A 12924-nucleotide genomic window follows, 5' to 3' on the forward strand; every position below is an offset into this window, starting at 1 on the left:
CCAAACCCACATTCGATAGGAGTTTCATGTGATGGAAGTACTGTATATGAGGACGTTGAGCAAGATTAAACATACTATTACATTGATTTTTGTCTTTAAAGTACACCACAATCAACAAGAAAACAACTAAACACACATGTTCGGCATTCACTTGACTTACCCCTATCTTTCCACTGTTTAACACACACACAAACTGTTGTTGAGTACAGTTACTGTTAGCTCATTGACAAAAAGGTAAAATGATCTCATTTCTAAGTCACTTTGAAAAAAGCATCTGTTAAATAAATAAATGCAAATGTAAAAAGTCTGTTTTGAGTACCAAAATATACAGCATGAATGCATGTACAGTGGCTTGCAAAAGTATTCAACCCCCTTCATTTTATTCACATTTTCGACATTCACATCAACGAATCTTTCAAACTGTCAGAAACAAGATATTCTGGTCTGATGAATCTCAGATTCATGCATCATGTCTGGAGAAAAACAAGCAGTGCTCAACACCTGTACAATACCGTCTTAACAGTAAAGTGTAGTGGAAACAGCATCATGATGAAGGGGTGTTTTTCAGCTTCAGGGACTGTACACAAAATTCGGAGATAATGATCATGAAAACCTAGCCCAGAACATTCAGAACCTCGGACAGGGCAGAAGGTTCATTCTCCAACATGACAATGATCCTAAGCACACAACTAAAACAATGCAAGAGTGGCTTATGGACAACTCTGTCTATGTCCTTGAGTGGCCCAGCTAGTGCTTGAACCCAACTGAACATCTCTGTAGAAACCTGAAAATGTCTGTCTACTCATGATCTCCATCCAACCTGACAGAGTTTGAAAGGATCTGAGGAGAAGAATGACAGAAAATTGCCAAATGCAGATGTGTAAAGCTTTTCACATCATACCCAAAAAGATTTGAGTCTGTAAAGGCGCTATAACCATTTTCTGAGTTGAGTGTATGAATACTTATGCAATGTACTTATTTTTGTTTTTTTATTTTTAATAAATTTGCAAAGCTGTCAAAAATCAGTTTTTTGTTTTGTCATTATTGTGCATGGAGTGTAGATTAATGTAAAAAAAATCATTTAAAGTAGTTTAAGATAAGGCAGCAGCATAACAAAATGTGAATAAAATGAAGGGGGTTGAATAATTTTGCAAGCCACTGTATGCATTGAGAAGACTATGGCATGCCCAGATCTTTTGTGCTGCTAAGCTTGTGAATAACATTTGTGTGCCAACCAGTGACATTCAATGTCATTAGAGTCAAACACGGTGCAGTGCTTGAAAAGTACATACAATTTTAAAGCATGGGTTTTCAGAAAAAAGACTTTTCGAGTTCTGTGGGAAAACGTTAATCAGGTTTGAAACAGAACAGAAAAATGCAAAAATGATCATGTTGTCATGTTTCTTTTTCATTTCATAATGTCATGCAGGAAGTTGAGGTTTTAAGGAAGCAGGTGGATCATCTGGCTGAAGAGAATGGGAAACTGTTGGGTCATCAAAACCCCAAGCAGAAAATCGAGTATCTGGTCAAACTGAAGAAGGAAATCACCAAACTGCAGGAGGTTAGTGATGGGAAGTTCGAGTCATTTTTGCGATTCGGATGTTTGAATCTCGTTCAGCAAAATGAACGAATCTTTTTTCGAGTCATTTCGTTCATCTGAGTTAAATGAATGTTGCATGTTAATAGCCAAATAACCCCATAACGTTTATTTATGCTAGTTTTGATTAGATATATAAAAAGGAATAACTTATATTATAGTTAGGGACAAGTTATGAGAAACAGTAATTTCATTATTTCCTGACAGCCATATAAGCTCTGAAATCTGTACAAGAAACAAAAAGGATTATAGCTCAACTCTAGAGACTTCATGCCTGAGTCATTCGTTATATTGTCCATATAGGCTGCATTTACAGAAAACATAAATGATTAGTTCACCTACCGAGTCCACGGGTCCAAGTCGTTCGTTCTTTTGTCACGTGACAACCCCATAGGCCAGTCTATGCAGACTGTGCCGGAAACAGAAATGATTAGTTCATCTCCCGAGTCTTCGGGTTTGAGTCGTCCATTCTTTTGTCTCGTGATATGACAGATGCGCGTGTATAATGAATTACATACAAAAATAACTTATTTCCTGACTTCCCTTACAAATATTCATGCAGTTTTTAACTCTTGCTTTTGATTCATTTCTGTAGTGTTATGTATTTATAATTAATTGACAATTTTGGGTCACTCAGGTATGCAATAAGGTTTACAGGTTGTTGTTTTTTACTAAAAAGTCTCATGCAGTTAGCAAAGTATATAATAATAGGCTAATGAAACCATTTAAATGTGCAATTATTTAATAAGAGATCACTTGTGTAATATATGCATTAGACATAAACACTGACTTTACTAGTGTTGTTTATGTTTATATTTTGCCAGCACAGTTCTTATGCAAAATAGTTAGTTAAGATAATTTAAAAACACAAGAAACATTTATTAATATACTGACAGAAAAAAGAACAGAACGGTACGTTTTAGAGAAGATGTTTATTGCACATATCTTTTGATCATTTTAATATTTCTTCCTATAATACACATATAACATGTACAACATGCATTTGACTGATGATCTGGGAAGCGGTCACGTAACGTTAAAGACTCGGACTCGAAGACTCTGGTACAGGCTGCTGGTTTGCCTGCGGAGCTACCATTTGACAAAAGAACGAAAGGACTCGGACCCGATGACTCAAGAGACGAACTAATCATTTCTCTTTCCGGTATAAAAGAACGAAAGGACTCGGACCAAAGGACTAAAACTGCTGAAACGTTGTTAATCTCAACCCAATTTACTAAACCTGTGTGTGTGATTTTAGGAGAACAGCAAACTGAGACAATGTCTTCACATGGAAGAGAGTCCTACAGCAGGCCATGTTAATCCTTGACATACTGGATGAAAGCCATCTTGACAAAGACCTAAACTTGATCTTGTTTTTAATGACTAAATTACTTTTAAGGGTCATCCTGAGCTGTTTTTTGGATTCCTCTGATGTCTGTTAATGTTTTCGTCTTATTCACCTTTTGTTTATTTCTGTCATTTTTTTCATACATGTATCTGAATGGTAGCTATTTGTACACTGCAAATTACTTAAAATTGTTTTTCTATGAAATGTCTATTAAAGCAACCTCTCAGTAAACATTTCTTACATAAAAGTATGCTGATCTTGTACATCTTGCCTTAATAATAGAAATGCATTGTGAACTATGAAAGTTTGTGTGTAGAAAATGCACAGCTAGAAAGACCTTTGCAAAAAGACTAATGGCTATCCCAAGATTTTTTGGGGGGGCAGTAAGAGCCCAGTGTGGGCTGTGAGACACCTTAAGTGAACCCTTAACCTTTGACCTGTGGTGTGTGTATACGGTCATGGCTAAAAACATTGGCACCCTAAAGAGCCAAAAAGCAGTGAAAAAAAAATCTGCTTTTAGGGCTACTGTAGAAACAACACGGTGAATTGCATGCAAGGGGACCTGCTGTGTATGTAGATAAAAATGCTCATTCTAAGGTAATAAAAACACGCTTATGTAAGCTCTTTATACACCTCTGAAGACGTTATGTGTATTATATGGCATTTCTGTCAATAGACTCCAAAAAATTACACAATGGACCTTTAATGTGCATTATAATAGAAACGTTCATAAATTCTGGGTGAAATGTTTGCAAACATACTAAAAACATATTTAAATGGAATGATAAAAGAATGTTTGATCCTCAATTTAATGACCCATCTGCATATCAGTACATTAGTTTCTATGTTAGTTCAAATCATTATTACATGCATAATAGCTAGGAGTCTGCATCACCATGACAATACAGATGTTACATACATTGAAATATATTAGAGTTACAAGAAAACGTTGTATTGCAATTGCAATTTCTAAATATATTAACGCATCTTGGATCATTTCAGTTTGTAATTGGACTGATAGGATCACCTCAGGGATGTTTTTATCTCCACTGTTATTAATTTTATACACAAATTCTTGTTCAAGTACTTTTATGGACAGACATATTAAGTAGACAGATAGTACTGTTATAGTGAGTCTTTAACATGTTGGGGATAAGGAGCATGGCCATGTTCTTGATTTCTTGAACTGGTAGGAGAAATCAAATCTCCCTAAATATTTCCAAAACAAAGATGTCAATTGATTTTTAGAGAACAGAAGTTTAATCTCTTGCTGTAAAGTCATGAATGAACATAGTCACCTTTTAAGGCTACGAAACAAACCAGAAATATTGTACTCCTTAATTGGATTATCATAATATGACCCTGGATCACAAAACCAGTCTTAAGTAGCACGGGAACATTTTTAGTAAAAGACAAAAATACATTGTGTGGGTCAAAATTATCTATTTTTCTTTTATGCCAAAAATCATTAGGATATTAAGTAAAGATCATGTTCCATGAAGATATTTTGTAAATTTCCTACCTTAAATATATAAAAACTTTATTTTTTGTGAGTGGATGGTCTGCCACAGTGCCCCCGATTAACAACTTCAAAGACAATTTTCTCAATATTTAGATTTTTTTGCGCTCTCAGATTCCAGAGTTTTAAACGGTTGTATCTCAGCCAGATATTGTCCTATTCTAACAACTCATATCTATATAAAGTTTATTTATTCAGCTTTCAGATTATGTAAAAATCTCAATTTCGAAAAATTGACCCATAAGACTGGTTTTGTTGTCCAGGGTCACATTTTAAAAGTTCGAAAGGAGAATCAATCCAGATTTATTTTCACAGCCACTTTGCTCCGTGCAAATATTAGTCATCCACACATTTAAAAATCACTAATAGGTAAAAGCAATAACACAGTTCAAGGAGTTCAGTTCAAAAACAGCTGAATTTAATGTGTTGAAAACAAAAAATGGCAAATAAAAAAAGGACAAAAAAGTGACTAATCAGAGTGTCTGACGACCCCCATCCAAGTAAAAAGTTGAATGCACAGAGTAAACTCAGCAAAATAACTTTTCCGTTCATTTATTGACAAATAAGACATTTGTACAAATATATTAAATAAACATTAAGAAACATCAGGTATAAAATAAGGTGTACGCTCACAAAAAGAAAACATGTGGACTTAATATAATGCTTATTAAAAAGTTCAAACAACTTTAACGTAATCTACTTAATGTAACTTTCTTACCTTGCCAGTTGGTGAGATTTTAAAGATGTTACAAATATTGATTCTATTTACAATGGTTCTCTCAAAGTCTTGCATGCAGAAGAGCATATTTAAAGAATGAAGCGTGCATAATCGTGTCAGTCAAGTGATTTATATTTGTGTCTGAATTTATTATAAATAGAATGTGCACTATAGAGAGATTGAAACATTTAAAAACAGCACTGAAAGAAACAAGACCTCCAAAAACAAAACAATTAAAAAATCTCCAAGATTAAATAGTTAAAAAGAACAAAGTCGATGCTTCAACCAGTTTACAAGGCCAATCACAGACAAATTCATTCAGAGTCAGCAGTAGGACGTGTGGCCACCTTCATGTATCCTACAGAAGTCCTGACCAACAAGAGCCTTATTCTTACACGGCTGACCTAGACGGGTGGTACCACTGCACAGAGGACGACCAGAAAATGAACTTAACGAAAACAACGAGAGAAGACAAGGAATTAGTCTTCGTGTTATGGTGGTGACGTGTAAGAGACTAGTAGAATAACACCAGGCGTTTGACATGATGCAGCTGTGGATACCTCCCTATCATATGAGATTTTTTATAAACATACCTGTTGCTGGCAAGTGAATGGTTGGGGCTGGAGCGCCGTGACTGGTTCATGATACCTCCCAGGTTTCTTTGAGGAATATTCTCCAGCACCACCTGGTAATCATAAAAATGGCAGTTTACCATTTCATTCAAAAGGTTCAATTTTCATTATTATTTCCATATTTTGTTCTACTCACTCCTCCAACGCTGTGGCGATTCTTTAGTCGGGGGGTGGAATGATTGGGTGTGCCAAGATTGTGATGACTAAAGTTTGGTGGGCTACAAGCTGGGGGCGGGGCCAATATACACGGATCAGCTATACCAGAAATAATTAAATTCCACATTAAACCAACCAGACAGTGATACTCTGAATATGTTAAAATCCGAGTAGAGGCAAAAACATACCCATCATGAAGCTCTCCACCTCCAAATCACAGTCTAGATCGTTTCTACAGCAAGACAAAGAAAAAAAATTGTAACACGACACATACAAAGCTATGACATTTCTTACCACAACCACAGACTTACTGGACGGGGGTAAAAGATGAAGCTGGGCAGGGCTTGTTGGATGGGCATCCTCTGTCAGGGGTCTTCTCTGTAGGGGGTCCTATAGGGAGAGGGGTAGAGCTGCAAGTCTGGCCCTTTATTTTAGACAGAGACCACATTGCTTGCAACAAAACCCAACGACCTATAACACAGAAAAGAATGTGAGCCCTCACACAAATAAAACATCATAACATCTTGTTAAAGAGAAATACACTACCTAGTGAAAGTGTGAACAGCAGCAAAGTGAGCGACACCAGGTCCAGAGATGACTGCTGATTGATCTCAGCGATGGCATTGATTGGCACGGTGAAAAGCAGAGAAATGCGAGAGAACGTTGCACACTGTAGGAATGACAGCAGGACCGCAGACAACAGGAAATACCCAGCATGCATTGCGCATGTCCACAGAGCACGCAGACTTAGGCCTAAGAAAAATGAAACGCAACAAGTAACCAAAATTTCCAGCTACTTCACACTGGATGAAAATCAATCATTTACTTCCAATTAATTTGCGGAAAGACTAATGATTGTCTTAAGTACGGCTGATATTGGTGAATTTGCAGAATTATTATAAACGCACATCGAAACAAAGCCAGCAGCCATTTCACTGTAAATCTGCTTGGATGTTGTGGGTTTTTTCCCACGGAAGTCAATAGGACCACTTTGGAAACACTTGCTGACATTCTTGTGCATCGTTGAGCCTTAAAGCGAGTCGGAATATGTTCTGCCTTCGTATTGAACTCGCATGACATAAAAATGAATGATTTCTTCATTAACTCGCTCTTATGTGAACCGTTCCTTAAGAAATATATGTTCTTATGCTGTATACGCTGTACCTGCCCACCCAAGGTAGCCCTGGATGATGAGCAGCCGGTCCTCCAGACGGTTCTGCATATTGTCTAGATACATCAGCATATATCCCAGAGTTCCATTCATGCGCTCCAGTTTATGGATGAGCTCAGAGTAAAACTGAGACGTTATGTTCTGGTGCTGCAGGAAACCATTCAGATTGAGCTCTGCAACACAGTCACGTATGAGAGACAGTTTAAAAGAACCACTTTCACATTCTCTACATGAAACGTTAATGATGTTTGTCCGTGTTAAACATCTGACATAGCTACAGCATCTGTCTATTCTACTCTACGCATCAGAACATCATAATGGCTGTGTTCTGAACCAAATATCGTACCAGATACTAAACGCTGGCCAGTGATATAAACTCAGACTAGTAACAAGAGAAGAGTTTCACCCATTTTTTGGAAGATATCTTGAGCATTTCCTCGTACCACAGCCAGGTCACTCAGAATAGCCTGATGCCCCTCCTCCACATCTGAGGCCTGATCCTTGAGCTGACCGCTAACATTATCTATAAACGGATGAAACAGAATGGGTGACGGCACATTTCACATGGCTGCTATATACAGTTAACTTGAAGCCAGCCATTTTAAAGGGATAGTTCACCAAAAAATGAAAATTCTTTCATCATTAACTCACCCTCGTGTCATTTCATACCTGTATAAATGACTTTGTTTTCCGATGAACACGGAGAAAGATATTTGGAAGAATGCAAGTCATTTTCAGGTCCGGGTTCTCGGTGTTCGTTGGAACAACAAAATGTATACAGGTTTGAAACAACCTGAGGGTAAATGTAATGACAGATTTTTTTGAGAGTAAATGATGACAGATTTTTCATTTTTGGATGAACTATCCCCTTGAAGAAATGTAATATAGCAGTACTATGGTATTTTGGAAGCATCTTAAAGAACCACGAAATGGCACGCCACATTCATTATTTCTTTGTAAACCGACCCATCCTCTGTGCTATGCCCTGAATGAGCTGTGCCACCAGCTGTTGTCCCGTGCTGATGAGAGCTTTCTCCTGCGCCAGTCGCTGTAGATTGTCAGAGATGGAGGAGTCCAGCTGATCTTGACCTTCCTTCAGTAAATGCTGCTGAAACTGAAGGGTGCCGTGACCCTCCAGCAGTTTGTCCAGAGACGCAGCGGTAATCTCCCTCAACTCCTTCTGTCCCTCCTACACACCAGCAATAAAACCCACAGGAGCGATCAGAATCAAACTTTTGTCATCATTCCCTTACCCTTACGTTAATATGCTGTGCATCAAAATAATATTTTTGCCATCAGTTGGCTCAGACGTTTGATACCCCACCTTTAGATCTTTCATGGCGTCCAGCTGACTGGTTGCTGTGGAGATCAGGGCGTTGACTGTGAGCTCAGCCCGTCTGCGGAAGTGTTGCTGGCGTGTGGCGTAACACACAGAGCGCGCTCGGTTACTGATGATGTGATACGCGTTCCATGTGTCCGAGTCCATATCGGCAGTGCACTCTTTAATAGTCTGAAGCGAGGGACAGAGAGTATTGTTAGTTCAGGCTACATGAACTCTCTATTCTAGGTTCTACAGAATCGTAAGTGACCGTCTTCGCATGTCATTGCTGAGATTGTCATTTTTCTGTGAATTTAGGACCTCCTTGATAGTAAAGGTTTGGTCACTGAACATACCATTTCTTCAGTGCAGGGGTATGTCCTACGTCCCTCCACCTCTGACTGGCAGTTAAACAAGCCCACGCCCAGTTTGGCCAGCTGCTCCTCGGACAGGCCACTACAGATAGCTTTGAGCTGAGCAACAACCTGTTTTTCATTGGAGAAATAAACAAAACTATTAAATAAATAAATATCAGGTATCATAACATTGCGTCTATTCGAGCTACACCATTTTGATGTAAACTCATCTGGGCTGGGTTTCCCAAAACCTTTGTATCACTGCGTCGTTCCTAAGAATATATCGCTACCACTCTTAAGGTATAACTTAAGAATGACGTAGTGTTAAGAAGGGTTCGGGAAACCCAGCCCTAGTCACTAATAAAAGCAGGTCGTATCAGGCAGTTCCCATCACGGACAGATAGAATAACAATTTAATCTTAAAAGGCTTTTCATCTTAAAAGACACTGGTGTTTTGTTATTGGTATTTATCTGATGGTTTTTAATGATCATGGACTCAAGTTATGGATATCAAAAAGTGTCTATCAAATTGGAGACCAGGCATAATTGAACGTAACGAGAACTTTGTGTACAAAATGTATGTATATATTTTTTTTAAGATGAAATGAGCAGTACAGACATTTAAGTATGGTGACAACAACATTTCATCCATACCCGGAAATGGCAGCTGTCCAGAGGACTTAGTTCCATCTGCTTGGCTTCAGCTAGAAACTTCTCATCTGCAACACTCATCTCAAAGGCTGGCACATCACCTTGGGGAAAGACAGGGGCAACGGGTTGTTTTGGGGCAGGAGCTGGTTCTGCTTTCTTCAGCCAGTCAAAGAAAGCATCAACCCGACCAGACTGCATACTTGACACCCATAGCATGAGTAACCAAAACCCCATCCTGAACTAGGACCCTAAAGACAAAGGAAAGACAAAAGACCATTTGCTTTGGAAACCAGACTTGTTGAACTCAAGAAGAGGTAACATCAGATTGGATCATGTTTGATGTGATATATTGTGGCAAATACTAAAAAATATATTTATCAACATGTCAAAGATATTAAAGTTAGTGCAACAGAGCTGTGATAAAATAGATTTACAACTGTCAAAGCAAAAATTACAGAGACACACCAAAAGTCTAATACACTGTAAAATCACATGACTACACATTTATAAAAATATTTAGTGTATATAAATAAAGGGATGATGGTTACACATTAGAAAGTGTGTTATGTATCAAAATCTTCTTTTTATTATATGGGTTTACTTTAAGCTTAAATACAACATTGTTGGCCTATAACCAATAGTGTGTATATAACGAAAAACAATAATCCCACGTCATCGCTTATTACAGACAGCATTAGAATCTGTGCTGCTTTTTCCGCCGGGCCTCAAACATGTCCAGACTTAGATCCTCACAGCTGATGGGCATCACAGACAGTGGGTCAGAATGATCAGATTCACTATTTGCACATAACACACCACATCACTAATGCACCTAGCAAAAAGACTTTTAAAAGTTTTCCAATTTAATTTCTAAGTTTAATGTGGTTAATGAATCACATAATTAATTGTATACATTACATACAATATACGACGTCCGAAACAGGCAAACTTCTCCACACTTACCTTAAATCGCACCACGGACAGCACTGTATATAAACCCCAAAGCAAATCAAATCCAAACTATGTGTTACCAACGCGCACAACGCTCAACAAAACGCTGTGTGAGGATTCAACTGTTTAAATGGACCCACAGCAGCCAATCAGTGTCCGCGCTGTGCAGCGCAAATATCGCGGTACTTGCGACTCAAACTACGCGGGATTTGTTGAGGGTTGTCGTCGTCATGTAGGATGTTTGCTCTTGTGTTGTAAAGATGCACATTCAGTGCAACGAACACTGCTGGACTTCTCAAGTACACGCTGTTTAGAGGAATATAATATAATCTTACATTGTCGAATTAATTGTAACTTTTTGTTATGGAATCAAAACCCCTTTCCGCGAAACTGCTTAATGCTGCGCCTCCATATGGACATATCATCATTAATGAGAAGTGCAGGGGCTCGAACCTTGTGCAGTGCCTCAAAGGTAACGTTAAATATTTTCATTATTTGCTATAAGACCTTTACATCACAAGTAGCAAGCGTCGTTCAACATCATACATTGCACACCATGCTACACTTATTAAAACGGTCAAGTAAAACTAATACTGGATCTCAATTATCTCCATTAGTAGCTTGTCAAAATCTTTGTCATTTTGTAATACTTTTGTAATACTAACTTATTGTAATGACATAAAATGTTAGTTTGACATTTCAGATGTCTTCTGTATGTATGATATTTATATCAGTTATGTATCTTTATTTAAATCTTTGTGTGTGTGTGTGTGCGTGTGTGTGTGTGTGTGTGTGTGATGGGGACCAAAATTGAGGTCCCCAGGGGCAAAAAAGCTAATAAATTGTACAGAACAATATTTTTTACAAATCTAAATATGCAAAAAGTGTTCTATAATCTTTAGGTTTAGGGATAGGGTTAGGGATAGGGGATAGAATATACAGTTTGTACAGTATAAAAACATTACGCCTAAGCCTGTGTGTGTGTGTGTGTGTGTGCGCGCGTGCGTGCGTGCGTGCGTGTGTGGATTGTAATGTTGTCACATAAATCACAGGTCTGATTTATTTGTGTCATCAAATGTATTTAATCACACCTTAATCTTAACATTTCTTTTGCAGGAAGTGTGAAGGCCATATTTGAAGAAGAGCTTGGTGATGTAGATTTCTGTCTCAGTAATAAGATGTGTGTCCTGTATGTGTCAGAGAGTGATATGGTTGCAGGAAATATCCATAGGAGGAAAATTGCCCGCTTCAGAAATGTAAAATACTCATTAGCATTTCTTTACATATGATGTACATCATTAAATTTGGTACTTTAGTCCGACCCTAAACAACACATACCACAAGTTTAAAAACTCACAGGAGGTTTTAATATAATGTTTTAATTTGTTGAAGGCCAACAGCGGTCTGCAGGGTATTGTGATCGTGGAGAAGACCCATTTGAGTGAGCAGTATTTCAGCGGGCTGCAGAAGTTTGTGGTTTTGGAGTTGGGTTTGACTCTTCTGCCCGTGTCCAGTCCTGTTGAAGCTGCTCAACTCATAGGACAACTAGTGAGTGGATATACTTTTATCGTCATTGCATATCATCATCCTCAATTATAGTCGAGGAATCTAGTACACATAAGCGTGTAAAAGGAGTGTCGATCCATCCAATACAGGCTTTTGTAACTCATGCTTTTCTGCTTAGAGATCCCAATACTTTTGTCTTCCACAGGTTCTTGGAGAGAACAAAGAGAACCCCTTCTGCAGAAAAAGTTTGTCGAGATTGCTGGAACCGGTGGTTTTGAATCTAGTTCAACAGATTCCCGGGGTCGGGAAGGTGAAGGCCATGTTACTGCTTCAGCAATTTCCCAGTATCCATCGGCTCAGCAGCGCTTCAGTCAATGAGCTAGAGCCTATAGTGGGGCAGAGTACAGCCCAACAAATCACAGCATTCTTCCATAACCAGTTCACATAGAAATAGAGGCTGTCACCCCAGACTGATATTCCCAAAGAATTCATTCATAACGTGATCACATTTATAAAGCACAACCATATTGTAGAATAAAAGTTTTTCACGTGCTCCTTGGGAATTCGAAGCATTTTTTGCCACATAGTTTTTCAAATTTTATTACTATAAAATTAATACATTGTTTTTTTTTTTGTTCGTTTTAATTATTTGAGTGGCAAGTTTAATATTGAATGTCAGCATGTAATGTTCGCTGATGTAAAATACTTGTAAAGTTTCCGAACTGTAGAGAGGAACAGAAAATGGCGCTATGGATCCAGTTGCACCAAAATTGACTTTGGTTGATAAACTTATAAAGAGTGTGAAATGTTTTTTGTGTTGGTGATTATATTGAAGGTACAGAATGATAATATGATACGAGTAAGAATATGCATGGCATGCAAGTTAAAACAGCTTTTGATTTGTTAAGCCATTGAATTCAGTTTTACTTAGAATTTAGTTGAGTTCAAATTAAAGTAAAAAAATAATTCACATTTTGCATTAAAAGAAATGTGCACTGTGC

At 37.9% G+C, this 12924-nt stretch overlaps 3 protein-coding genes across 4 annotated transcripts in view; 2 read left to right on the top strand and 1 right to left on the bottom strand.

Moving 5' to 3' along the window:
* The window catches only part of kif15 (kinesin family member 15), a 37382-nt gene extending 33809 nt beyond the window's left edge, over positions 1-3573 (top strand). For both annotated transcript variants that reach the window (XM_057329850.1, XM_057329851.1), the window contains 2 exons: positions 1430-1561; positions 2856-3573. In XM_057329850.1, coding sequence (XP_057185833.1) covers positions 1430-1561; positions 2856-2924 — 201 coding nt within the window. In that variant the 3' untranslated portion in view covers positions 2925-3573. The remainder of the gene's footprint in view (positions 1-1429; positions 1562-2855) is intronic.
* A 1308-nt stretch (positions 3574-4881) lies between these two features.
* bmb (brambleberry) lies at positions 4882-10533 on the bottom strand. Its single transcript, XM_057329914.1, has 13 exons — positions 10430-10533; positions 9470-9714; positions 8816-8944; positions 8466-8651; positions 8108-8330; positions 7548-7664; positions 7135-7314; positions 6517-6723; positions 6282-6441; positions 6159-6202; positions 5951-6069; positions 5776-5867; positions 4882-5630 (listed from the first exon to the last, which is right to left on the bottom strand). The coding sequence occupies exons 2-13, from the start codon at positions 9698-9700 to the stop codon at positions 5507-5509; spliced, it is 1812 nt and encodes a 603-aa protein (XP_057185897.1). The 5' UTR covers positions 9701-9714; positions 10430-10533; the 3' UTR covers positions 4882-5506.
* A 94-nt stretch (positions 10534-10627) lies between these two features.
* faap24 (FA core complex associated protein 24) lies at positions 10628-12790 on the top strand. Its single transcript, XM_057329556.1, has 4 exons — positions 10628-10889; positions 11534-11673; positions 11810-11965; positions 12129-12790. Exons 1-4 carry the CDS (start codon positions 10781-10783, stop codon positions 12369-12371), a joined length of 648 nt encoding a protein of 215 aa, XP_057185539.1. The 5' UTR covers positions 10628-10780; the 3' UTR covers positions 12372-12790.
* Positions 12791-12924: the final 134 nt, after the last annotated feature.

Source organism: Triplophysa rosa, linkage group LG3, assembly GCF_024868665.1.
Source record: "Triplophysa rosa linkage group LG3, Trosa_1v2, whole genome shotgun sequence".
Classification (NCBI taxonomy): domain Eukaryota; kingdom Metazoa; phylum Chordata; class Actinopteri; order Cypriniformes; family Nemacheilidae; genus Triplophysa; species Triplophysa rosa.

Bases quoted from the DNA above. Each gene is read 5' to 3' on its own strand.
- bmb (XM_057329914.1), bottom strand. From the start codon at position 9,700: ATGGGGTTTTGGTTACTCATGCTATGGGTGTCAAGTATGCAGTCTGGT. The intron at 7,665-8,107 runs GTCGGTTTACAA...ATCCGTTTATAG, and splicing joins GGGCATAGCACAGAGGATGG to ATAATGTTAGCGGTCAGCTC. The intron at 6,070-6,158 runs GTATGTTTTTGC...TTTCTGGTATAG, and splicing joins GGTGGAGAGCTTCATGATGG to CTGATCCGTGTATATTGGCC.
- faap24 (XM_057329556.1), top strand. From the start codon at position 10,781: ATGGAATCAAAACCCCTTTCCGCGAAACTGCTTAATGCTGCGCCTCCA. The intron at 11,674-11,809 runs GTAAAATACTCA...AATTTGTTGAAG, and splicing joins AAATTGCCCGCTTCAGAAAT to GCCAACAGCGGTCTGCAGGG. The intron at 11,966-12,128 runs GTGAGTGGATAT...TGTCTTCCACAG, and splicing joins CTCAACTCATAGGACAACTA to GTTCTTGGAGAGAACAAAGA.